At 40.2% G+C, this 25705-nt stretch overlaps 1 protein-coding gene and 1 long non-coding RNA gene across 4 annotated transcripts in view; one reads left to right on the forward strand and one right to left on the reverse strand.

The window, feature by feature from the left end:
• Window positions 1-2505, reverse strand: part of Stard4 (StAR related lipid transfer domain containing 4) — a 13199-nt gene extending 10694 nt beyond the window's left edge. Inside the window, exon 1 of one of the 2 annotated variants that reach the window (XM_031365266.1) lies at window positions 2259-2505. In XM_031365266.1, coding sequence (XP_031221126.1) covers window positions 2259-2296 — 38 coding nt within the window. In that variant the 5' untranslated portion in view covers window positions 2297-2505. Of the gene's footprint in view, window positions 1-1932; window positions 2222-2258 lie in introns of those variants that run through there. The other variant, XM_031365267.1, reaches the window with a different exon arrangement.
• A 156-nt stretch (window positions 2506-2661) lies between these two features.
• LOC116087583 lies at window positions 2662-25705 on the forward strand. Of its 2 annotated transcripts, none has more exons than XR_004117500.1 (4): window positions 2662-2805; window positions 3020-3174; window positions 23192-23359; window positions 25659-25705. It is a non-coding gene; the product is annotated as an uncharacterized LOC116087583 (long non-coding RNA). The 2 variants fall into 2 exon arrangements; XR_004117499.1 differs by having other exon boundaries at window positions 23192-23363; window positions 25659-25692.

Below are 25705 nucleotides of genomic sequence, written 5' to 3' on the forward strand. Positions count from 1 at the left end.
GAGTATACGCCCAATTCTAAACAAGGGAAACAGATAAGATCCAGTTTGGCTCTCGGACTTGACTTACGTACCACCCCTTAAATAAATCTCCATGACAATTCTAAAGCTAAAACTCTAGAAACTCGGATTAAACAGCTTCATTAAGGATGCTGAAGAAGGAAGCAAGCAGAAATTCATGTAAATAGAACCTCAAAAGTTCTCTTTTAATCCTTGAAATATTTCACTCAGTGGTAAATTCCTGCATGGAAGTCTAGGATAAATCATGGTAACTGTATAAGCTGTGTCGTGTTTGTTGGAGCACATTCTAGAGCGAAGGAGATAGAACTGAGCTGGCCGAGTTTCAGCTCTCTCCTGATAAAAGCAGGTGCTTGAATTAATTGAAAGCAAAGCTCACGGTTTACCCTCTTGCAATCTTCAACTGTGGAAACATCACAGTAAATATCACTCTAAATTTCCTCTTACTAACTCAAACTTTTCCTTTCTTGACCTATCAAGAACTTCTCCAACCATAATAGAGATAAGAGGCACCACCTAACTAAACAAACTCTAACCACTACATACCAAAGGTCATCTAATCTTGTTAATCCTCAAGCCAAGAGTTAATTATTGCCTGCTTTGCTTCTTCTTCTTCTTTTTTTTTTTTTTTTTTTTTTTTTTTTTTTTTTTTGAAGCTAACCTCATGCGGATGTCTGAACAACAATAAAATTACCACACGAATGAACAGCTTCCCCGGGTGAAGCCACTAAGTGCTTACCAGTATCTAGTATTTCCAATTCTAAACAGTGGAAATAGATAAGATCCAGATTGGCTCTCAGACTTGACTTATATAAACTTGACTTAAATAAATCTTCAAGACAATTATATCAAATTATCTCCATGAAAACCTTGAAAAGATTTTCTTGACGCTGTCTGTGTATGAGCAACAAAGTCATAACTAACAATTCCAATTATTCTCAATTATATACCACAATGAAATGGCAATAAGTTCCCTTTTAAACATAAGACATTTTAGGCTCCTCAAAACGGCTCAGGGATTAAAAGTGGTTTAGTCTGATTCCCAAAAGTGACCCCCATGTTATTCTCTGACCTCCACATGTACCACAGGAGCCTTGCCATGTGTGTGCCTACCCTCACACACGTACATCCAGTGCACAAAATTGGAAAAGAAAATACCTATAGAATCCCCATAAACTATTTTTTCTTTTGTAGTTTAGCACACTTTATTAAAGGTTCACTTATCAGAACTTTTAACCTTCCCATATTCAATTAATAAAGTTTCGTATGTGAATCGTGCCCGTTTAACAAGCCAGAGTTTCTTCAACAAGATAGCAAACTAAGGCCTTATTAAATTATACACTGTAACATAAAAACGTTAACACTCTTGAACCTGAAATTTAACTTTTCTAACTCAAGTCAAGAACTTTCCATTTTTGAGGCTGGCCCTTGCTTGGTTTAGAGGAATGGTTCACGAACACACACTTCTGGGATACGTATAATGGCCCTTTCAAACAGTCCCCTCGATGCAAAGCCTGACAAAGTTAACACTCTTGACAGTGCGCAACACAATATTGACATCCTAATGACACCACACCCTGAATTTTAAATCTAATTTAGTGTATGAGTCTTTAATGTCCTTCATTCTTTCAAAATGGGTTTTAAAGTGATGTCCTACTATGTGCTTAGTCTGTCTTCTGGTAATTATACGTTGTGTTGTTTCATTTGAGTTTCATGACAGCCTTAAGAGTTCGTCCTGGATCACTACTTTACAGATAGGGGGTACTGCAAAGGAAAAGTTACTTGCTCAAGATCCCAAAGGCGAGAGGACCAAAATTCCAAAGCAAGCTCTTTGATCTGAGTTTACAGGTCAATCTTGAAAAACAAACTCTGAAAGCTGACCCACAGACTCGCCCAAGTTTGACATAAAAGCCTGACCTCCACAGCGTATTTAACAGCTCTCCTAGCTCCTGGATCTCCAAATCTCAAATCATCTCCCCGAAGCGGAAAGGAAGGAAATCCGCAGCAGTAGCTTTCCTGTGTTAAACCATGGACTTGCAAGCTACTGAGGACTGAGAAAGTGTCGCTTGAGGACCCTGTCCCCGTGGAAAGCTTGACGAGAGATGTCCCTTGCAGAGACTCCGCGGAGCACGCTCCTCAGGACCTCCCCCACAGCCCGGGGAGCGCTACCACTGTTACCATTTAACAGATAAAGAAATTGAGGCCACTGGGCTCGCGGCCCTTGAGCAGCAGCGGCAGCTCACCTGCCAATCTGTGACCACCGGCTCTCAGGGTCAGCCATCTCTCTCCCCTCTCTGGGGAGGGCAGCTCCAGGAAATGCTCAGCCTCGCTTGGCCCCGCTCGACCCCGCTCGACCCGGCTCGGCCGACCGCCCTTCTTGTCCCGTACGGGAGGACGCCAGGCGGTCTCCAAGTCCAGGAAAAGGTAGTTCGCCGCTCCTGCAACCCCGCGCGTTTCAGCGAGCTGTTTTCCAGCCCGCCCAGCCCAGCTGGCAGCAGCCAATGGACGCGGGGCGCCTTCCGGCCACAGCCAATCAGAAGGCAGCAGGCTGCCCTCAGCCCCGCCCCGCTGGTGTCCTTAGAGGGGGAACCTCCGTGGAGTGTTTGCGGAGTAACGTGTGTTCGCTGGGATTGGCTGGCGCCTCGGCGTGAAGGGAGCCGATTGGCCTCCGAGGATGGACCGATTCCGCGTGCGTGTGGGCTGGCCCGAGCTGAGAGTTCCCTAAGCTTGGGGCTTCGCCTGTAGGCTTGGATGAGAGCCAGTGTGTGCATGGCCCATTGATTGTAAAAGGTTTGTGCAGGACTGCGGAGAGAAATAACAAATGAGGGATGGTGGTAAGGGAGAAGGGCCCAACGTCTCCACTGTGAAGATCCCCAAATCCGGAGCTGCTAAGACAGGCTGCAAAGTCTCCCTCTCTGAGGAGGACCCATCTCCCTGCTTGCTGTCTAGCCTGGTGCTACCCGTGTAAATGGACCTTTACCCAAACGGTTTTTCTCGCCTTCAGATAAGAAAGTTCAGAGGACATCCTTGAATGCAGAGGAGAGATGTTTGACCGCCAACTTCAGTGTTCTGGTCTTCATCTACTCCAACAAGAGAAACGTTCATCCTAGCTATGAAGTGATCGGTGTGATTCTTGCAAATCTGCACTCCGAAAATCAGGTTGTTTCAAAATTACCTTTACTAAGATACGTTATCTTGAGAACCGAGAGGAGGAGGGACTGCAGTCATTATTTTTTATAGGAATGCAGTAAGAATAAATAATACTCCATAGAAATTTAAATTTGCCTCGCTAAAAGAATCACTAATCACCACTTGAAGTTCTCATGCTTTATAGCTCATTGAATCTGTTAAACAGCTTCCTAAAATAGATTATTTTAAATTTACTTTTTTTTCTTCTGGGCAGCAATTTTTATTTATTTATTTTTATTTTTTTATATGACGGTTTGTTTTTTTATGTGTATGGTTTTTTTTTTTTCATATATGTGCCCATGGAGCCCAAGTAGCCAGAAGAGGGTGTCAGAGCCTCTAGGACTGGAGTTATAGATCATTGTGAGCAGCCTTGTGGGTGCTGAGAATCCAACTCCTGTGTACTGGAAGAGAAGAAAAGTGCTTCCCTTAAAACCCTCAGCCAGCCCCAAGAAAGCTGCACACTATGGATTTGTGAACCCGCGCGTAGATCTTAAAGCACTTAGCTACTGAGTGGCTGAAGTAGAATTTGATCATCTGATCTCTAAAACCAAGGCTCTTGGTCTCCACAAAACTCGCACTGTGTATCATTGTTCTGTGTCAGACACCTATGTGCAGCTGCGGGACAAGAAATAAAAGACCCAGCCTTGGAGATTTGTCAGGAGAGACAAACAAGTTTGGAAAAATGGAAAATGTTTCTCATTAAATTCTTAGAATTGTAGACAGGAAACACTAGTCAGCCGTTCTACACATTCTCTCAAATGCCTGAAGAGTATATGTATATTAATAATAAATATTAATAATTACATATTAATGTATATTATTATTATTATTATTATTATTATTATTATTTTGGTTTTTTCGAGACAGGGTTTCTCTGTGTAGCCCTGGCTGTCCTGGAACTCACTCTGTAGACCAGGCTGGCCTCAAATTCAGAAATCTGCCTGTCTCTGCCTCCCAAGTTCTGGGATCCATCCCCTGGCTCTGAAGAATATGTTAAAGCACACTTGACTTTCTCTGTGAAGGAGCTCCTGCACGGCATCATTACATCACATGTACACACATGTGATCGATTGTCTCTGGTTCTGGAGACTTTTCTTTCTTTCCTGTCCTTCATCTTTTGCCCCGTGGTTTCTTAGTCAGAACCAAGTTAGGGTCATTGGAAACCACTATCTCTGTCGAAGTGGAATGCCACTAAAGCAAGACCTCAGGTTCAGATAAAAGAAGATACTGCCTGGACCTATTATTTAGGAGCTTTCTAGACCCAAAGCACAATGTTAAGGGTTTGTTTTGTGTGTGTGTGTGTGTGTGTGTGTGTATTAACTTATTTAATCCCAGTACAATATCTGAACATAGACATGCACTATTACCACTGCCCTCACACGTATGAAGGAGTCCAGCATACAGGGCAACAGACAGAATGCCTTTCAAATAGTTTGAAAAGTGAGAACATAAGGTTTCCATTTACATCTAAATATAAAAGAGACATGGACAAGAGATTTGAACAGTTCTATGGAAAGTTATTTTTCCTGGGCAAGCACAGCCATCTGAATTAGTACAGAAAAAGATTTCACAAGCAGAAACAATATAGCAACAGTTTCTTCTCAACTGTGAGCAATAAATCTAGAAATAGAATAAAATGATACATAAATATCCACAGCTCCCTGAAATTTTTAGAATATTTGCTTCCTAAACTCTTTGGACCTACCCAGCTATGATGCCTACGGACCAGACCAATGACCAGGATGCCAAGATATACCCAAAGGTGCAGTAACAGAACCTCAATTTTGGCAATAACAAACAGTAATGCAATTAGACTTAGGCCTGATTAGCAGGATAGAAACCATGTCTGGCGCTGTGAACACAGGCAACTGCACATAGTGAGTGAGGCTGTAGATCTTAGAGGAGGGCCTGTCCCCTCAGTTTCCTGAACTACCAGTATAATTCCTAATTGCATTCTAAACTCTTGCCTTTGTAGCCACAGATATGTACAGATCTCACCCTTCATCTAAGAATCTTTTATTATTATTATTATTATTATTATTATTATTATTATTATTATTATTCAATAGATCATTACAGAAAGCTATACTAGTCTAAATGTAGTGAGCAACTAATTGGGGTGCTCAGACCCAACTGAGGACATTTTCAACACAACTCCAGCACCACGCTCAGGGAACATTCTGGAGGAGAGAGCAGAAAGAGTATAAGAGCTGTAGGACCAGGAAGAGTGCTTTGAGATTGTGCCTTCGAGCTATGATAGGGTAGCTACACCCATGAAGTCCCAACCACCCACATGGCAGCCTAAACCAGACCTGAACACTTGCAGTGACAGTTGACATCCCAGTGTAGACGAGGGAAACCTCACCGGGACCCACTCTTTGACAGTTAACAACTGCTGGGAGAGGAAGAATCCGTCTTGCCCTGGGATGAGCCCTCTAATTGTTTATTCGATCCCAAGTGCTCAACCCTAGGGACATACACACAAGCAACCCTGAACTGATTTGACTCAGTAGATTGTATTTTATGATAAATTTATGTGTATATGCAACAGTAATTTTTAAAGAAGAGGAGGTCAAAATTTTGGGAGGGAATGGGAAGTCAGACATGAGTAGAGTAGGAGGGAGAAAAGAAATGAAGTAATTGTATTCTAATTAAATAACAAAAATAGACTAAATTGAAACTTGTTTCCCAAACTCTTCAGTTCAAAAAAGCAAGCATTTTATATTGAGGAATAATAATTTTTAAAATAACAATATCAATCAAAATAACTGCATATATCAAAGTCATTCAGTATGACAAGTTACTTAGATAAATTGAACTCAGGAAAACATGTAACTTTAATACAGCTCAACATATATTAAACACCTGTTACTCTTCTGCAAAATAAAACCCTGAAGGTATATTGTGCTTATCTGGGAATTATTTGTTTACATATAATAGGAACTTGACTGGGCTAATCCAAAAATATATTAGGACGATATATTAGAGAAAGAGGGATAAAAGTTAAGGACTGACCCTGTCTTAAACACGCACACACACATACACACACACACACAGAGCTACTTAATGAAGTCTATAAAGTTGCAGAGTATAAATCAATGTGAATAATTAGTAATATTGTTATGTGTCAACAGCAGGTGATACGAATTAGAAAACAAACAATTCCATTTGCAATGATTACAGGAAAGGGAGAAAGTTTTACACACAGATACACACATACAGAAAGTAAAACTAGACATCTTGTCTTTGAGCAGTTATAAAACTTTCAGAAAACAACTCAGAATGGATAAAGTCGGAGCTTCTGAGACTTCCTCGTACTACTGCCCTTTCGTACTACCGCCCTTTACACAACTCCTCATGTTGTGGAGACCCCCATCCATAAAATTATTTTTGTTGCTATTTCATGACTGTAATTTTGCTACTACTGTGAATCATAATGTACAGAAAACAAAAGAAAAAAGTAGATGAATGGGATATTGAAAAAAAAACCTGAAAACCAGCAAAGGAATCAACATCATGGAGAGAAAACTTAAGATTAAACATTCAGTCAGGAGAGTTCATATAAGCAGAAATGGAATATATAAACAAGCATAATAACAAAAACCAAATGAAAACTCCACCTTCCTTCTAGGTCTATGCCCAGTGTAAACTGTGTATTTTTGTCACTTGGACCTGGGAAGATGGAGCTGTATTTTCGCTGATTCTAAGCAGATCCTCCTATTATCAAATACAGTAATATAAACTCATTTCTTCCTTTTAACTATTTTATGGAGCTTCACTTCAAGCCTTTGTGGTTAGGATAGATAGTTGTTTCCTCTGCTATTTTGACCTTATTGGAGTTTAAGCCACCTGCTGACTGTTTCTCAATATCTAAACACAGTTGTTTAATATGCCTACTTCAGGAGACCATGTCTGGTCTAAGACATGCCCTGGGGAAGGGTTAGTAAGATGTTCACATGTCCTGCTTGGGAATCCAAGCAACACAAAAACAATCTATTTTAAAAGATTATTTTTCAATGGAAATTCCTTTGAGACTAAAATGGTGAGTCCATTTTTAGTAAGGCAGGGAGGTCACAGACTGAGGACATGGGAGTAAGAAAGCCATTGATGTCAAAGAACACATCTGGCACAGCTAACAAGTATAAGTGGATTCCTAGATGGTTTCTCCCTGGGGACCAAAGGAAGACGATCCAGAGACTATCGAGAGTGCCAGGGAGGGTGCAGATGTGAGGTGGATCTGCCCAGGAAGTAGTAACAAAGCGAAGCCCCTAATTGTCAAGTTCAGAGATACCTTGAAAGTTTCTGGGGGTGGAGGGTAGGGGGATGGGGCAGCACTAAGAATTCCTGTGTAGCTTAACATTTATAGCCAGGGAGCCATTTACTTAGGTGTTGTTTTCCTAGCTAACCTAGGAAGCAATTTACAAGAGAGAGCTTGAAAAATGGTTATCTCAACTAAAAACCACAGGTTTCTCCTTACCGAGCTAAAGCTGGCTTAAGGTCTCCTGACTAAGGAGACCAAGGCCTGCCAGTGTCTCAGTAAGATGACACACACTGTGATCTTGCCCACTGTAGGAAACTCATGGAAAGTAGAAAGTTCATAAAGTCACCCAGGAAGGAGTGAGGAAGACCCAGACCGAAGTGACCACCCCCTCATCGTGTATGGTTTCGGTTTCTGAAATACGTACACGTGCAGGCAGGCAGATCTAAACTCCTGAGATTAACCAGTCTTGACATTTTTGAAACAGAAATTCGATGTAACCCAAGGAAATCGAGGAAGTATAAAAAATATATTTGCAAGACTCAAAATCATCTCACAGAACCCAAACCTCCGAGATTTAGCTAAACCTTGGAAGTGTAAAGATTGGTAAAAGCTCCAGGAATGTAGGGGGCCTTCAGTTTTATGGGTCAACACCACTCCTATGGAACTTTCCATAAACTTCCTTTTCTCCATAGGCAATCTCTGTGCTATAAAAGCATATGGCTAAGGCTCACTTAGTTCTCTGGTGTACTTAGACTTTCCTTTCTCTCTGGCTTCTAAGGCTGGTTTTTTTTTGATTGTTTGTTTTGTTTTGTTTTGTTTTGTTTTGTTTTGTTTTGTTGAAAAATAGTTCAGGACCAAAACTGTCACATGGATAGAAATGTCTTAGAGAATATGCTCTCAAGACCTATATACCTGATGCTCCTGAAAGACTTCTAAAATTTTCCTTTGCTTTTATTATTTTACTATAATTGTTAAGGTTACCAAGATTTAAAAGGCACCTACAAAGTCAATGTCATGGGTGCAGGTATGTGTGCAGGTATGTGTTCAGGCATGTGTGCAGGTATGTGTTCAGGCATTTGTGCAGGTGCATGTGTAGGTGTGTGTGCAGGCATGTGTGCAGGTGCGTGTGCAAGTGTGTGAATACAGCACAGAGTGAAGCAGGAAAAGGTGGGGGCCTGAGAAGTCTGGGGATTCTAAGATTTAGGGAATTCCACGAAGTCTGGCACACAATTCTATCTGGAGTGAAGAGAAAGAACCAACATTATTAGATCAATTTCACCCTTAAGGACTGTCTGCCAATACTTTGATGTTAGCAAAAAGACAAAAGAAGGATTTGAGGGAAAAAAGATAAACTTGGAAGAAAAGGAGGGATGTTTGTCCGTGGGTGGCATAAGTAGAAAGACGTGTCAGGCTTGAGGTAAAAGTGAGCTTATCTCCATTTTAACTTATTGAGAATTGAAAAAGACATGCACACTGAGTAAAGAAAGACTGACTAGGGATGTTTCTGTTGTTGGTTTTTGTTTTTGTTTGTTTGGTTGGTGTTGTTTTATTTTTTGTTTGTGTTTTGTTTGTTTGTTTGTTGTTTTGTTTTTGCTGTGATCCTGGAAAATAGGATGCCTGAGGTGAGCATTTGAACTCATAACCTACTTCTGGTTCTGCTGTAGTAACAAAAGCTAGGGAGTTAATCCTAGATCCATACTTGCCTGCCTATCACCTTACATAAAATCGTTGGGCAACAACAGTTGGATATTAATAGTTTTCTGGGAGAATGAGTTGAAATAATGAGGCAAAAATCAGGAAAAGCTTGATAAAAACAATAAAGTAGCAACAGAGTTTGACATTAGGTATTATTTCAAAATCAATTTTATGCTTCAGAGAAGGACAAAGGTGAGCAATGTGCTACTTACCCTCTTCTATCTTCTCACAGGTTTTAGAAACATGCTCACATAGCAGCTTTGTTACATGTTCTCCAGCCAGGCCCACCCAAGGGCGAGGACATTGCCAGTGTTGGGAAGAAGCACAGGCATCCAAGAAAACAGTAATTATTTTGGACAGGCCAGGATCCACTTTCCTTTATTCTACAATCGTATCCTATCTTAACTTTAGGGATGACTCCTTCTCCAACCGTAGTTCTTGTTCTGGGGTGGCCCACCTGCTCTTGTAGCCCTAGGCTGGGCATGGTCTGGGTAATCAATCTACCACAGTTACTCTGGCAAAGGAATCAATTACCAATGGCCAAATGACCAAAATCGATTCAATGGGCTTCACTCCCTACAGGATTTGGAGCAGGGTTAATAACGAAAGAAAAGTGATTGTTCTGGTGGAGTGGCTGACCTATGGGATAAAGTAAGCCTGGACTCTGTCACTCATCTACATTTCAACACAGAGGAAAGTCCAGTCAATAGAATAAGACTGTGACCTGATGTCATTGTCTGAGTTTTTAGAGTGATCCAATTCCAGAACCACATTCCACTCTGAGCATTTATGTATGGAATTTAGTACATTTCTGTATTGCTTCCAGAACAGTTGGAGCTCATTTTTTTCTCACTTAGGATAAAAGACCCCTCCCCCATGATTAGAGACCCCTTTTCCTATAACACACCCTTCTTTGGTGTAGTCTGAGACCAGGTGAAGTTGGAGTTCTGAGAATAGATATCCTAGCAGTATCTAATTTCTGGAAGAAGGGCCTATAATGTGCCCCTGTGTTTCAAGAGACAAGAGTAACGCCCTTCTTCTTACACTGTTGCTTAGAGCAACCATATAGGTATAGTCAAGCGTAGAGGAGGCTGCCTTTTGCTTTTGTTCTTACACGTACTTCAAATATCCAAGGACATGTTGGATTCAGCTTTCACAAAATCAAGATGTCCTTTTCTTTCTACATTTAGTTTCCATGATATCTCCCTACATTCCCCCTTTTAAACAAAGATATATAAGCCCCTTTATTGGTTTTTCACTAAAACTAATGAGTTTGCATGAGTTTTTGTAGTTACCATATGTGCGGGTGTCCATGGAGGCCAGAGGACTCTAGTAATAGGCAGTTATGACCTATCTGATATAGGTGCTGGACACCAAATCCAAGTCAGTAGGATCAGTAAATTCTCTTAACCATTGAGCCTTCTCTCCGGTCCCTTTCTAGATACTCTTAATATGCTTTTTTCCCCCAGGTATCTGAATTCCTTATGAGGAATTCCTGAGTTCTATGGAAATTGTAAGGTTTCACTCATCCCCAATAAACAGCCTTTTCTATGGCGAAGTGAATGAAATAATACCAAGTGTGGTATTTATTACTTGCTCTTACAAATAAAAGTGTCAGAGGTTAGCATTGAAGAATATAGTCTGAAAAACCTTCATATCCAAAAATATTCTAAGTCCATACTACATTGTATGTACAATGTCAGACATCATTCTCTCAGGAAGACACTTTGGACAATTTAGTTAGCATAAGTGAGCATCAGCATACCCCGTAATGCATGTGGAAGAGCAGATCTTTGCAAGGTGTTTGTAAGTACTGAAGGTAGTGGTTGAAGATGTGCCGGCACAGTTTGCAGGGCAGACGAAGTACAAAGAAAATGGTATGGGTGCATGTGGTGATGCGTGCTTTTACTTCCAGCACTGGGAGACAGAGACAAGCAGATCTTTATGAGTTTGAGGCAATGCCACCTGGGGATACATGAGATCCCGTTTTAAAGATAAAGAAAAGAGAAGAAGGGATAATGGAGAAAAACTTGGAGCAAACATGACCGACCCATACAAGGCAGGTTCTCCTAGTTTCCTATATCTCATCAGGAGAGGCTCTAAAATGTTATCCTATAAAAGTCTACTATATGGCCATCGATGGGGTAGGAGTCTAGACAGTCCCCAAGTCCCACAGGGTGAGTCTGCATGACTAATTAAAGATGAGTCTGACTTCTGTTTGAAGACCACCAGAAAAGAAGAGGAAGCAAGGTTTGTGTGAGAAATCTGAAGGCCAGAGAAGAGGCGACAGCTAGGAATCTGAGGGTCAGTTTCGAGTTGCCCATGGCCTCCTCTTCTATTACAGTTTTGTTATGTATTATTTTGTAGTGTTTAACACTGTAGTTTCATCTTGTTTTGTTCAATTGATTTGAAGTATGCATTGAGAAAATTTACAGCAAGTAGACAGTAAAGCATCCTATACTGTAGAGACAATATTGATGTCAGGAAACATAGCGAAAGCAAAAGCAAGAAAAAAATAAGTAGAAAATTTAAAATATATCTATTCATCTATTCAAATATTTTGATACAAATAAATTAAATTATAATCATAAGTAATATAAATAAGGTTGCAAGCAGCATGCATTATATGTAATGTCTCTAGTGTAGATAGCATCTAAGGAATGCTTGGCATGCTCACAGTAGGCAGGATCATACTCCCCCTCTTCAGGGGATATTGGCTAATGGTTGGCATAGGTTGTATGAACGCTATACCTTTATTGACTATACTATTTTTTCCTCAGTATAAGAGCTGATGCCCTATCAGGTCAGATCAGCAATAGAAAAAAAATGAGAGAAAGGTTAACTAGAATTTCTGACTGAGTGTAAGAGGACACATGGGCTCAGAGATGCTCATGGAACCTACAGTACATCAGAAACTCATTGGGGGATGCTGCCAACAGTTGCTGCTGAAATAAAAACTGACTGGAGAAGGTAGTCACTTCCATCACTCTATGAAGAAGAGTTTAAAGCTAGAGAAACTTCACTTGGTGTTTCGTTAAGGAATGGTCCAAATCTGATCTTAAATCGGTCGACTCAAAAAACAAACAAACAAAAAGCAGTGCAAGGAAAGGGGGGAGCTTTTATAAGCAGAGAAGGGAAGAGACCAACTAAGAGTTCACACCTTAAGAGAACAAGCTAACTATAACTTTTATAAAATTTACTGTCTGTACTAATTTAAAGTCAGAGTCAGCAAACTGTAGCTCAAGAGACAAATTAGTCTCAAACTTTTGTTGTACATAAGTTTTTACTGGGGCATAGGTGCACTCATTCTCATCTGTGCTGTCTTAAACACTTCCTTGCTGAAAGGTAGTGGTTGAGAAATTGCAATAGACACTCTATGGCCTATAAAACTGAAAGGGAGTATTACTGTTTGACCTTGTACTTAAAATGTTCTCACCTCTACTTTAAAATGTACTTCTTAGTCTGGATTAAGAACTTCAAGATTTTGAAGCAATAAAACCAGGTTTGATACACATCCAGGAGCCTTAATATATCTTTAGACTCTGGGAATAAAAAAGCACAGGGAATGAAAACATGAGAAAAGGATAGGGAATGAATAATTTAATCTGGGTCTGATGTTGATCGTACAGGGATGATTACTTCACAGGATGAATGTTCCTAACCAGAAATTGCATTTATAAAGATACCAACTTAGAAAATACCAGTGCACAAGAGTATTCCAAAGCTCAAGTGACAGGGACGGTGTTCTCCTGTCACACGTTCAAACCTGCCCTTTGGCCTCACCCTTCCACAGAGTATTTGTATTGTGAGTCTACAAATCCATGGACCTCTTTATCATAAATGGCCCTTTGCACAGCCACAGTGACTACTTGTTCTTGACAATCTCTTCCCTACTTACTTTCATAGAAAATATAACTCTCAGCTGAACATGCCACAGACTAGAATAAGAAACATCTGCCAGACAAGTCTTTCAGATACACCCATGGTTAGACTTTCCTGGTCAAGTGTACTTATAAAAGAGTTACAAGGTAGAATTCATGCTTTTATTGGTCCCAGGCATATATAGTAGGTTTCAGATTCCCAACTGTTTTTCTGGTTCATGAGTTTTTTTTTGCAATCATAGCAGGTCCCTCAATGACTCATGTGTTATAGACTTGGAACCCAGTGAGGCACTACTGGGAGATGGTAGAATCTTCAAGAGGTGGTACCAAGTGGATAGAATTTAGGTCATCAAGAAATGGTGCCTAGTGGAAGTCTTTAAGTCACTAGAAACATTTCCTTGAAGGGGATAGTGCAACCCCTGCCACCTCTTCTTTTCTATCCTTTGTATCTCAGTATAAGGTTAGCAGTTTACTCCACCACACACCTCCACCATGGTGTGCTACCAGAGGCCCAAAACAATGTGGCCAAATGATCATGGACTAAACTTCGAAACCAGAAGCCTAAGCCATTGGATCTTTTGTTTGTTCGTTTTTGTTTCTTGTTTTAATAATTTGACTATCTCAGATGTTTGTTATAGTCATGGAAACCTTTCTAACAGGGATGTCAGACTCTGTTGTATCACCCTCAAAACATCCATTGGCTGCTTTTCAGTCTCCCAACTAATTCTCTAAGCCTCAACATAAGTATAATCGAATTCGTTTCTACTTGAACTATCTAAAATAGCTTCTGTTCTCTGAAACTAAAGTCTAGAAAATTTGAAATTTGAAACAGAAGATGGGCGTTTTCTAAAAGATGTTACTGCACATATATCACCAACTCGAATGGGCTAGGCATCCATCCGGTGACAAGGGCAAATGGAACAGCCTGGGAAAAGAGCCTTTTTACTCAGTGGCAAAATATTTTACTACTCCAACCTATGGGACACAATAAGGGCTGTACTAAGAGGCAAATTTGCAAAACTAGGTGCCTGCATCAAACAAACAAACAAACAAACAAAACAACAACAACAACAAAACCAAACCATAATGATACACTTGAAATCCTTAGAAAAACAAGAGGAAATCTACTCTTCAAAAGAGTAGATGGGAAGACATAAACTACGAACTGTAGGCAATAAAACAGAGCCAACCAACCAAAACCGAAAAAAAAAAAAAAAAAAAAAAAAAAAAAAAAAAAAAAAAAAAAAAAAAAAAAACCAATGAAAAGATTAGCAAACCTTTAGCAAAAATTAACCGAGAGAAACATCCTAATTACTAAAATTGGAGATGAACGAGGAGATTTTACAATGATGTTGACGAAATCCAGAGACTCATAAGGACATACTTTAAAAATATTTTAAATATTTTTCTAAAATATTTTAAATATTTTAAATATTTTTAATATTACTTTACCAAATTGAGAAACCTAAAAGAAATGAGTGAATTTCTTGATATATATGACACATTAAAGTTAAATCAAGTTGGAATAAATAATTTGAACGCTCATAACTCCTAGTGGAATAGAAGCTGTGATGGCTTCTTGGTTGTCAACTTGGCTACTTAGAGAATTAACTAAAACCCAAGTGGCTGGTCACGCCTGGGAGAAATTTTTAATTATATCTTTTAAGGTGGGAGGATCCACCTTAAATCTAGGCCACACTTTCTGGTGACAGACAATGTAAAGGACATGACAGAAAAAAGTTGTATTTTTTGCCTGCCGGCTTCCACTGAAAAGTCCACTCTTTCATTGGCATCAGAGTCTACTTCTTTGGGATTCAGGCATATTCTGAAGACCAGCTGAGACACCCATCCTTGCAGATTGAACAACTACTAGATTGTTGGGGTCGCTGGATCACAGCCTACAAGCCACTCTAATAAATGTTTTTTCTATATATTCAGATTGATTCTGTAAGTTCTACTCCTCTAGAGAACCCTGACTAATACATAAGCAATAGGTGAAAACTTAGAAACAACAACAAAAGCTCAGGACCAGATGGATTCCGCACAGAATTCCCAGACCTTCAAAGAAGAAGCAAGACTAACACTCCTTAAATTATTCTGGAAAATAGAAACTGAAAGAACATTTGCTAATTATTTTTATGATGTCACAATTATCCTCTTACTCAAAACCCCATAAAGACTTCACATATAAAAAGTATAGGCTAGCTGAAGGAGATCAAGGGGACATAGACAGAAAACTACATCCCTTATGAATGTAAATAAGAAAATTACCAGTAAAATACTTGCAAACCAAAATTTGTGCCCTCCCCACAGCCTGGAGCAGGTTGATTCAGACCTTGTTCTGCCACAGCCAACTAGCCTACCTAGGGTGGAGCCTTCCGACCTAGACCTAGGTGAAGTCTATTGTCCTGCCAAATCTGCAGCTTCCTACAAGGAGCCACCACCCGCTGAGCTGCTGAACCTGTCTGCCTGATGAGATCCTGACAAGCAACAAGACCCTGATGAGGCTACAAGATCTTGGCATAGAGGAGGCATGGGTTTCCCCCCCTTATACACCCAGACTCTTAAGTAAACATTGGGCCTTGATCAGGAAATTGTCTTGGTCTCATTCTTCTCTTGCCGTCCCCCCATTTAGCCTCATCTTTCCATTCAGGAACCCAGTAACCTGTGGCCGCTGGCGTTTACACAAATTCAAGAACATATCAAAAAGATTATCCACACAATCAAGTTTGCTTCATCCCAGAGATACAAGGGTGGTTCCATCTATGTAAATCAAGAAATGTAATCAGCCACATAAACAGAGTGAAAGGCAAAAACTACATGATGATTTCATTATATTTATAAGACACCTCTGACCCTACCTCCCACCCCCTGCCCAAGAAAAGATGTTGGATACAAGTCTTAGAAAGAGGAGAGATCTATGTTAACATAATACAGGCAATTTACAGCAAGCACACATCCAATATTAAACGAGACAGAGAGAAACTTGAAGCACTGCCACTAAAATCAGGAGCAAGGTAAGGATGTCCACTCTTTTCATACCTGTTCAACATAATTCTCAGAGTCTAAGCTAGAGCAATAAGACAGCTGAAGGAGATCAAGGGGTTACAAAGAGGAAAAAGAAGAATCAAAGTAACTTCATTTAAATATGATTTGGTGTTGTATGTAAAACACCATAAGATTCCAGCAGGAAACTTCCACAGCTGTAACCACACTCAGTGAGGACACCCCCAAGTCAGTAGCCACCGTGTACAGAAATGACACACATACTGAGAGAGAACCTGGGGAAATAGGGACATTCCCAACAGCATCAAACAAACTCTCTTGGTTATCTAAATAAGCAAGTGAAGGACTTGGGTAACAAAAACTGTAAAGGCACTGAGAAAGACACCAGAAGATAGGAAGGTTTCCCATATTCATGGGTGAATCAGCAGGATCAATACTGTGAAAATAGCCATCCTACCAAAAGCAATCTATAGATGCAATTCAATCCCAATCGAAATGTCAACAGAAATTGTAAAAAGCAAACAACTAAAACAGAACAAAAACCTTAAACATCTTATGGAAAAACATGCACACACGTGTGTGCCCCCATGTTCACACACACACACACAAGATAGTTAAGACAATTTTGAATAATTAAAGGAACTCTTGGCAGTAACACCACCCCCAGATTTCAAGCTGTGTTACAGAGCTGTGTCTTCCAGGACAGTAAGACCAGTGAGGGTAGGGATAGAAAGGGATTCACAGAGGGGCTGGAGAGATGGCTCAGCAGTTAAGATGGCTACTCAAAAAAAAAAAAAAAAAAAAAAAAAAAAAAAAAAAAGAGTAGTAGCTACTCTTCCAAAGGTCCTGAGTTCAATTCCCAGCAACAATATGGTGGCTCATAACCATCTATAATGAGATCTGATACCCTCTTCTGACATGTCTGAAGACAGCTATAGTGTACTTACATTAAATAAATAAATAAATAAATCTTTAAAGAAAGAAAGAAAAAAAGAAAGAAAGAAAGAAAGAAAGAAAGGAAGGAAGAAAGAAAGGAAGGAAGGAAGGAAGAAAGGAAGAAAGGAAGAAAGGGATTCACAGGCTTTGGAAAGAGGCAACACAGAAACTGCAGCACTCCAATGTCCAAGCAGCACTCTTCACAATTCCTGCTCTGTACAGTGCTTTATAGTTTGGGAGTTTTTCTTTGAAATTACATGACTGCATTATTTCCCCCTCCCTTTCTTCTCTCGGACTCTCCCATATACCCCTTCTTGCTCTATTTCAAATTTATGCCATCTTCTTCTTTAACCACTGTTACATTCATATGTGCATATTCATATACATATTTCCAAACCTAACTTCCCCACTCTGTATAATGTTATAGCATCTATGTGTGTTTTCAGGGCTGACCATTTAGACTTGGATAACCAACTGGTATGTTCTCCCTTGGGGAAGATAGTTTCTCCTGCTCTCAGCATTCCTTCTTTGCCTATAGTTCTTTACGGAGGACTGAGGTATTGTGTGCGCTTTCCCCTTCCCCTTGGTGATGTCTACGTTTGTTGCCCTTGTTACATTTAGGCTGGCATGTTGGTGAGACTTTGTGGGTGTAGCTTCTCATGTTACTAGCAGACACAAACTCCCTAATTCTTGGACTCTTACAATCTTTCTGCCCCATCTCAAACGATGTTCCCTAAGCCTTAGGTACAAGAGAATCTTGTAGACATATCCATTGGGCCTGGGATCCACAGCTCTGCATTTCGATTGGTTGTGGTTTTCTGTGATGGTTTTTTGTCTGTTGCATAAGAGAAGGTCCCTTGAGAAGTGAGGACTACACGTATCTGCGGGTATAAGGACAAATGTTTAGAGTGTAGTTAGGGATTGTGCCAGTCTAGTAAGGTGGTGTCTATAGGTTCTCCTCCAAGCTCTATGATCATTAGCCCAGAAAAGTTTGGCTAGGTTTCCAGTTCCTGGCATGGTTTATTTCTTGTTAAGCAGGTTTAAAATCCAATGAAAGAGCCACTGATGGCCATCAAGGTCTTCAAGGCACTGTTGCAGTCTTTGGATTGCTGGACCATGCAGGTTATTACTGTGGTTCGTATGTGTCGTAGCTGGAGAGGACTGTTGGTTGCTTCCTCCTTTGGAAGATTGCATGGTGCCTTCTGGTTACATGAAAGCCAGTCCTCAGGGAGAAGACATTCAGGCCAGTTTCGGCTGAGTCCTGTGTCTGAAGTGCAAGGTATCTCTAACAATAGGCACTGCCCTTCCTTCTGTGGGCATCCATCCAAGGGCAACATCAATGGGCTATATGTTTTGAGAGTCTCTTAGACAACATTAGCCAATAACTCAAAAGAAGGCTCTCAAGCCTGATCTTGGGGTTTTTTGTCAAGTCTTTGGCACTTTTTAAGGAAAATATTTTATACTCATTTTTATAACTATCTGTTTTATACTGTTACTGAGTGTGTGTGTGACAAGATGATAACTCATCTGACTCTGTCTAGATTGCAGGCTCACACATATGTACATAGAGCATAAAGGAGATAATTGTCTATTACTCTGAGGCCTGAGATTTCTAGATAGGTCTTTAAAGTCATTTTTCTTGGATACCACATGAATTATTATCTTGGAAAAAAAGATGGAGATTGAGGTTGGGAATGGACAGTTTTATCACAGTTTCTCTAATATCAGTGCTTCCCAGTGTTTCTCATGCATATTTAGAATATATGGCTTTCATCTGGACACAAGAACACTTTAAACCATGACCATTTTCAAACTTTGCATATAGCTGTATTTCTTGTGTGAGTTATTTTCTGGCAATCACATGATCTCTTGAACTATTTGAAAGGTAAGGAATAAAAAGAGGCAAGGTAGGGGTCCCTGGCTATTTTTCTGGTGGCTTTTCTGATCATGATAGAAGCAAGGCAATTCTAACCTGGCAACGACCGCATTAGCTTCCCAGTTAGAAGACCAAAAGGTCCTTAAACATAGGAGAGGCATTAATTCCATGGCATCCTAAGTTTATGATGGGACTCACATTTGTGATGGAAGGTTCATCTACATCCTGTGTCATCAGCCTTTCTTACAATTCTGTAAAGTATTTGAGACCACACAGAAAAGTTGCTGTTTTCCATTTTAAACCAGCAAAGGCTCTGCCTCTGCATCTGAATATGTTCAGTACATGTTGAGACTATAATGGCTTTTTTAAAAAGGGAACTCCTGTATTCCTTTAAAGATACATTTTATTTTTCATCTATTTTTATGTGTGTGAACACAACATCTGTGTGGCTAGGAGCGAGTGTCAGATCCCTTGGACCTGACAGCAGGTGGTTGGGAGCTGTTTGAGGTGGGTGCTGGGAATTGAACTTCGGTCCTCTGCATGTGTGTCAAGTGTTCCAAACTGCTGATCCATTCCTGTACTCCTGGAGCTTCTTTTGTGGATGAGGCCCTGAGACAGTAGGGGAAGGGAACTCATTAGCAGAACTGGCTCTAACCTGTGGCAAATACCCCTACCCTCACTATTTCAAGCCTTTAAAGGTTCAAGAGCCCAAAGGCAGAATCAACACAGCACTACACAGGGTGTAAGAAACATTCCCAGGGTTACCGCCATTATTTAGCGAGACGATTGAAACTGGGGTATTTCTTTTGCACGAACACACATTTCACTTCTACCCAGAGAGCTGTGAGCTGCCAGCACACTAAATAGAACTGTAGAAGACACGATACAAATGTCTTCAGTGTCCTCACTGCTGAGCGCTGACGAATGACCACTGAAGCAGAGCAGGAGCTTTTAACAGTCTCAGGTAATGTACTGCCAATATTACATGTGTATGTGACATAAGAGGGACTTAAACCAGTAGATCATAAAGATTGGGCTGGCAATTAACCAGTAAGGTAAGCAGTAAGCACATGTACTTAAAATCATTGCTTCATCACTCCTACTCTGGTTTGAACGTGTCAACATCAGAATCCAAGTTTTACCAATGTGATGATAGAGGGGGGTGAGGCCTGTAGGAGGTAAGTAGGTCATTAAAGCTCCTGCATTCATGATTTCATTATATGCCCAATGAAAGGAGAAGTGGCTCCTTAGGGAGAACTGATACTCTCTCACCTTCTATCCATTCTATTGTGTGAAGATACAATGCTTCTACAGAAAAGATGGCAACAAAGTACTATTGAGGGCTAAACCTGCCTGAGCATTGAACTCGGTTTTACCAGTTTCTGAGTAATATCAGTTATTTATGACTGTCTCACCTCTGTGGAGCTGATTTTATGGTTGAGGCACTTTTATAGCTGACTTACTAGAAAGTTCATGATGTTTGTAAGAAGACACACACACATACCCTTTATCCTTTCTTGGTTGCTGTATAGAAATTCTGTGCTTGGTATAGTAAGGTGGAATTGGTCACTTCATTGGCCTCTTTTATCTACCTAACACGCAGGGCAAAGACTGCTATACAAATGCTTGGAAGAGAATCTCATATGATGGTACAGTTTGCTCTGAGAACTTTGAAAAGAAAGCAAAATAAACTGCTAAAACAAGAGGTAAATGATACACACACACACACATCTATATATGCACACAAAAATGAGCATATTATAGAGGTTTCTGTTGTGGTTTGCAAGATCTTGTTGTAGCCCAGACTGACCTGAAATTCTTGACAATCTCTCTGTACCTGCCTCAGACATGGGAACACTGGGACTACAGGTGTGAACCAACACACCAAACTCATGGTTCTTAGCACTGAAAATACATGTCAGGTTAGAGTAACATGAAAGAGAACAAAGTGGAGATGGGTGAGGAAAGTCATGACTAGAGGGCTCAGCTGCTGTCTGAACTCTGCAGCAAGCTCCTGCCATGTGCCACGCACTGGCCAGATGCTGCAGAGGCAAGGTGCTGCTGGGCAGACACGGTGAGCTCTCTTTGACTGCATGAGGCCATTAAAAGGGGTTTACTTTTAAATATTGCCATAAGAGCAAACATTGCCAATGACATCTGAGAAAAGTGTATTGAGACTAGAGACAGCTCTCAATTTTCCATGTCTTCCTGTGGTAGGTATGTAATTCAAAATGGTAAAACATCCTAAGTTAAAATAATTCCTTAAATAGTAACAAGCCCTATATGTTATGTTTTTCTTTAGCTATCACTACCTTAGGAATGTTTCCTCTGATTGCTTCCTACAGTCTATTAAAATTCCTCTTTCTCAGTAATTACAACCACTACTTGCTCGATAAGTAAGTGCAAATATTGAGAAAGGATGTTTTAAAGATAAAAATGAAGACATAATTTTACCTAAAAGTGCTACTCTGTTAAAACTATTGATTTTAAGTTCCAACCAAATGAGTGGCTGAGTGTGAGTCTTGCTTTGGTGTTTCTCCCATCTACTCCTACAGCTCCCCTTGTCTGCCATGCTGCAACCTCAGGATGAGAGCATCGGGATGTTAGAATCATAATGGTCTCTAATGGATTTTTCCCCACTGCCATGCCGTACTACTCTATGTACCGATGCCTGACAATTTTCCTAATTCACTGTGTTCACGAGATCAATTCTGTTACTAAACATCTGCATGGGATGTATTCAAGCATTACAGAAATTTGTTCCAAATTAGAGAAAGCTGAGACGTCTAAACACGTAAGAGTGCTATAAATAGCCTTGTATCTCAGTAGAATGGAAATTTGTAAGCCATTAAAAACATGCTACTAAGAAAACTGTGGAGCCTACAAAAGTATTTGTACATGATTGAACATAAATAAAGAGCAACCCAGGTAATTATGCACAGATTACAAATAAATACTCGTTCCCTCAAAACTTCCGTTTCAGGGATTTTAAGAAAATAGCAAAGAAACAGAACAGAGAGTCCAAATGTATGGTCTGTCTCTATGGAACTGCTTGTAGTAGCACACAATTTCGATATAGCCTAGTAAGAAATTGAGATTGAATTTATGTTTACAATCAAGTTCAAGTAAGGAAAGACATACAAAGTATGTTACCTGACCACAGTGGATTTACATTGAAAATCAGTTGAAGTAAAAACTATTTAGACAACCCCCAAACCTCCAAACATTAGCAAATAAACAAGTCTGAATGTAATCTGCCCCCCAAAGAAACCAAGCATTATTAAAAATTCATTCATTCATTTATGTTCATGTGCATGCACATGTGTGTGCACACTTGCGCATATGGATTTGTGTGTATATGTGTGTGTGTGTGTGTGTGTGTGTGTGTGTGTGTACAAGCATACCGTCTCTGCATGCTTCCCCATCTCACTGATGCTTCAACATTAAGCACAGTGTAGTGTTACAGCCTCCATAAATTCCCATTATCAGATTGAAATACACATTGTGAATGAATGTGTCTACTGAGTGTGTCTAAGTGTGTCTCCTGGTGTCAGATGTTGGGTATTTTGTAAGTCTACTTAAATTATCATATTTATTTTCATTTTATTCTTTTAGCAAAGTGATGATATTGGTTCACTTCCAGATGTTAAACTAATCTTCAGTTTCTACAACAAAGTCCACTTGGTCCTAATTTATTATCTTTGGATATACTGTAATGTTTGATTTGGTAAGAATTGTGTTATGCTCATGATTAATGTTTGTTAGAAACTTTGTTACTGTGCCTTTTCTGGTTTTAGTATTATAGAAACACTAGCCTCTATAATTAGGTGAAATGTGTTCATTTTCCTGGGAGAGCTTGCTTCATTATTTCTCTTTTGACAGACTTCACTAGCATTCATCTGAAAGTCAGATTGGGGGATGATGGAGATTCAAGCTCCAAAGTCAACTTTTAAAAAGGCTACACCTGGCTGGACAGTGGTGGCACACACTTTTAATCCTAGCACTTGGGAAGCAGAGGCAGGTGGATTTCTGAGTTCGAGGCCAGCCTGGTCTACAGAGTGAGTTCCAGGACAGCCAGGACTACACAGAGAAACCCTGTCTGGGGTGGGGGGAGGGGGAGGGGAAGCTACACCAGTCTTCAAATCATTTCTAAATAAGCTTGATACTTTGTATTTCCGAAGGAATTTGCCACTTTTCTTGTCCCTTTGGGAGAAACAATGTAATAGACTGAACATTTTTTTTTTTTGAAATGAGGATATTTTCAGCAAAATAGAAAAAAAAAAACCTCTAATTACCATTTTAACTTCTGCATTAGTGATTTTTCTGTTTCAGGGTTAAAATGCCATGGCCAAGGCAAGTTGCAGAATCCAGGGAATATTGGGATTTACAATTCCAAAGGAAGAGAATACACATGGTGGGGAGATAAGATGCAACCCCTGTTCAACAGTGTGCTGGGGCGTGAGCCATACAATCCGAAAAAGAAACGGTTAAATTCTGGAGGTAGGTGAGTGGCCCCATCCCTCAACCGGGGGGTGGGGGGCGGCTATACCTAACCTCTGGATGTGGTCTTGACAGGATCTCCCTCCCTTTTGTGGGTATTTAAGCTAATGCCATCCCCATGGGGTCCTGGGAGGCTCTCCTGCATCTGGGACTATCTGGTTGCTACTCCCAATTCCCCATCTCCCATTGTTACCTACCTCTGTTCAAATTCCTGACCCTCTGTACATCTCCTCCATCTCTTCCCATACCTGATTCTTCCCCCTTCTCCATCTTCGTTTCCTCCCAAGTCCCTCCTACCCTCTACTTCCCTTGATTATTTTGTTCCCCCTTCTAAGTAGGACTGAAGCATCCACTCTTTGGTCTTCCTTCCACTTGAGTTTCATGTGGTCCATGAGTTGTATCATGGGTATTCCACACTCTTTGCCTAATATCCACTTATCAGTGAGAACATACCATGTGTCTTCTTTTGTGTCTGAGTTACCTCACTCAGGATGATATTTTCTAGATCTATCCATTTGTCTGCGAATTTCATGATGTCATTGTTTTTACTAGTTGAGTATTATTCCATTGTGTAAATATAATCACATTTTCTGTATCCATTCCTCTGTTGAGGGATATCTAGGTTCTTTCCAGCTTCTGGCTATTATGAATAAGGCTGCTATGAACATAGTGGAATATGTGTCCTTATTACATGTTGGAGCATCTTCTGGGTATATGCCCAGGAGTGATATAGCTGAGTCCTCTGGTAGTAATGAAAGACCCCCAGAACAGGGGAGACCCTCACTCAAGCTTCGGGATGATGCGACCACCCAATAACTCACGAGAGACTGATCTTGCTGCAATCACATGAGGTTTATTCAGGATATGCCAGATCTGGGGTTGAACACGTAGCTTGACAAGCCAGAGGGGTTTGACCCTGAACACAAGAAGTGAGGGGTATTTAAAGGGAAAAATCACAAACTAAGGGGGGTGAGGGGTTTATCAAGGAAACATAGCATGAAAACAATAGAAAATTCTAAAGGAACCCACTCCCTAGTTGAATCAGGTCACAAGGAACTTGTCCTGCACACTCATTGTCTAGAGGAATGTGGTTTGGTCAATGCTATCTTCTTAATGGCTGACTGCTATCCTGTTCCTTATTCTGGGCCCTAGCTGGAGGGGGTCTCTGTGACCAACAAGTTCCTGGAACTGACCAGTCCACATTCCTGGCTCGTTACAGAGACTTCTTATGCCTTCTTTAAGTAAAGGTTATACAGTGTACATTAATGCATTTCCATTAACATGCTTTTTCCAAATTTCTAAATTCAGTCTTTCATTCCCCACTTTTTCTATGAGATAGTTCTAATCATAGAACTAAATATCAAATTCTAAATTTTCCTGGCCTTGCAAGGTAGAATATTGTCGCGGCATTAATATCTAGACAGCACTTATTCTTTTTCTAACAAAGGCAACTAATCTATTAAGCATGCATGGGCCTATGGTTATTTAGTCTTTCTCTGAGGTTACTCATGGAGTCTCTAATGACTCCTGAATGGTTTACATAAAAGCAACATTCTCCTATATTTAAATCAATGGCAGCTCTTAACTCTTTATAAGGCTTATGCTGCAATACCATAGCGGATGTTCCTGTAGCTGCCCTTGCAGTCTCTAAGTCCAGTTCCACCATAACTGCCAGGGTAACCCCTAACTCTCTTTTGTTTTTTTATTAAGTCTCTAGCTTCAGGATTCCAGTAATCTAGTACATTTTCATAAGGGTAATACAGCAATCTAGGTATAATCTAGACCAAAACACAAAAATCATGATTGTTACTTAGAATCTAAATTTATACAGGTTGTAACTGAAGCACAGGCCCACCAGCTGTCTAAGAGGTACCCAGTTAGTTTGTTTATCAAAGAGTATGAACTATTACACAGATGTTGATAGGTTTGTGGGATATGATCCACACAAAGGCCTTTTGGGGCAATCTCCTACCCAATGTCCTTTCTCTTTGCAGTACACACACTGGTCTTTAGCAAGGAATTCTCTTCTGTTGCCAGGTGCTATCTTACTAGTTCACAAGCTTCTTAGCTTTTCTTCTTTCCTGTCTTTATCTCCAACTTTCTAGCCTCTTATTCCTTCTGACTCTCACACTAGACTCCATTTTCAAAGACTCTCTTTTAAACGTTCTAGCTCTTCACTATGCCCCCCTTTCACAATCTTCCTGCAACTTTCCTTTCTCTTTCTCCATTTAAAGCACTTTCTCAGCTACCTGCACTAGTTTTTTAACAACTTATCCTGCATCTCTTCTAACTTTCATAGTCTTTCAACTCCACCAGAAATCCAGGAATGACTGAATAATAGAATAT

The sequence above is a fragment of the Mastomys coucha genome, unplaced genomic scaffold (assembly GCF_008632895.1).
Source record: "Mastomys coucha isolate ucsf_1 unplaced genomic scaffold, UCSF_Mcou_1 pScaffold13, whole genome shotgun sequence".
Classification (NCBI taxonomy): domain Eukaryota; kingdom Metazoa; phylum Chordata; class Mammalia; order Rodentia; family Muridae; genus Mastomys; species Mastomys coucha.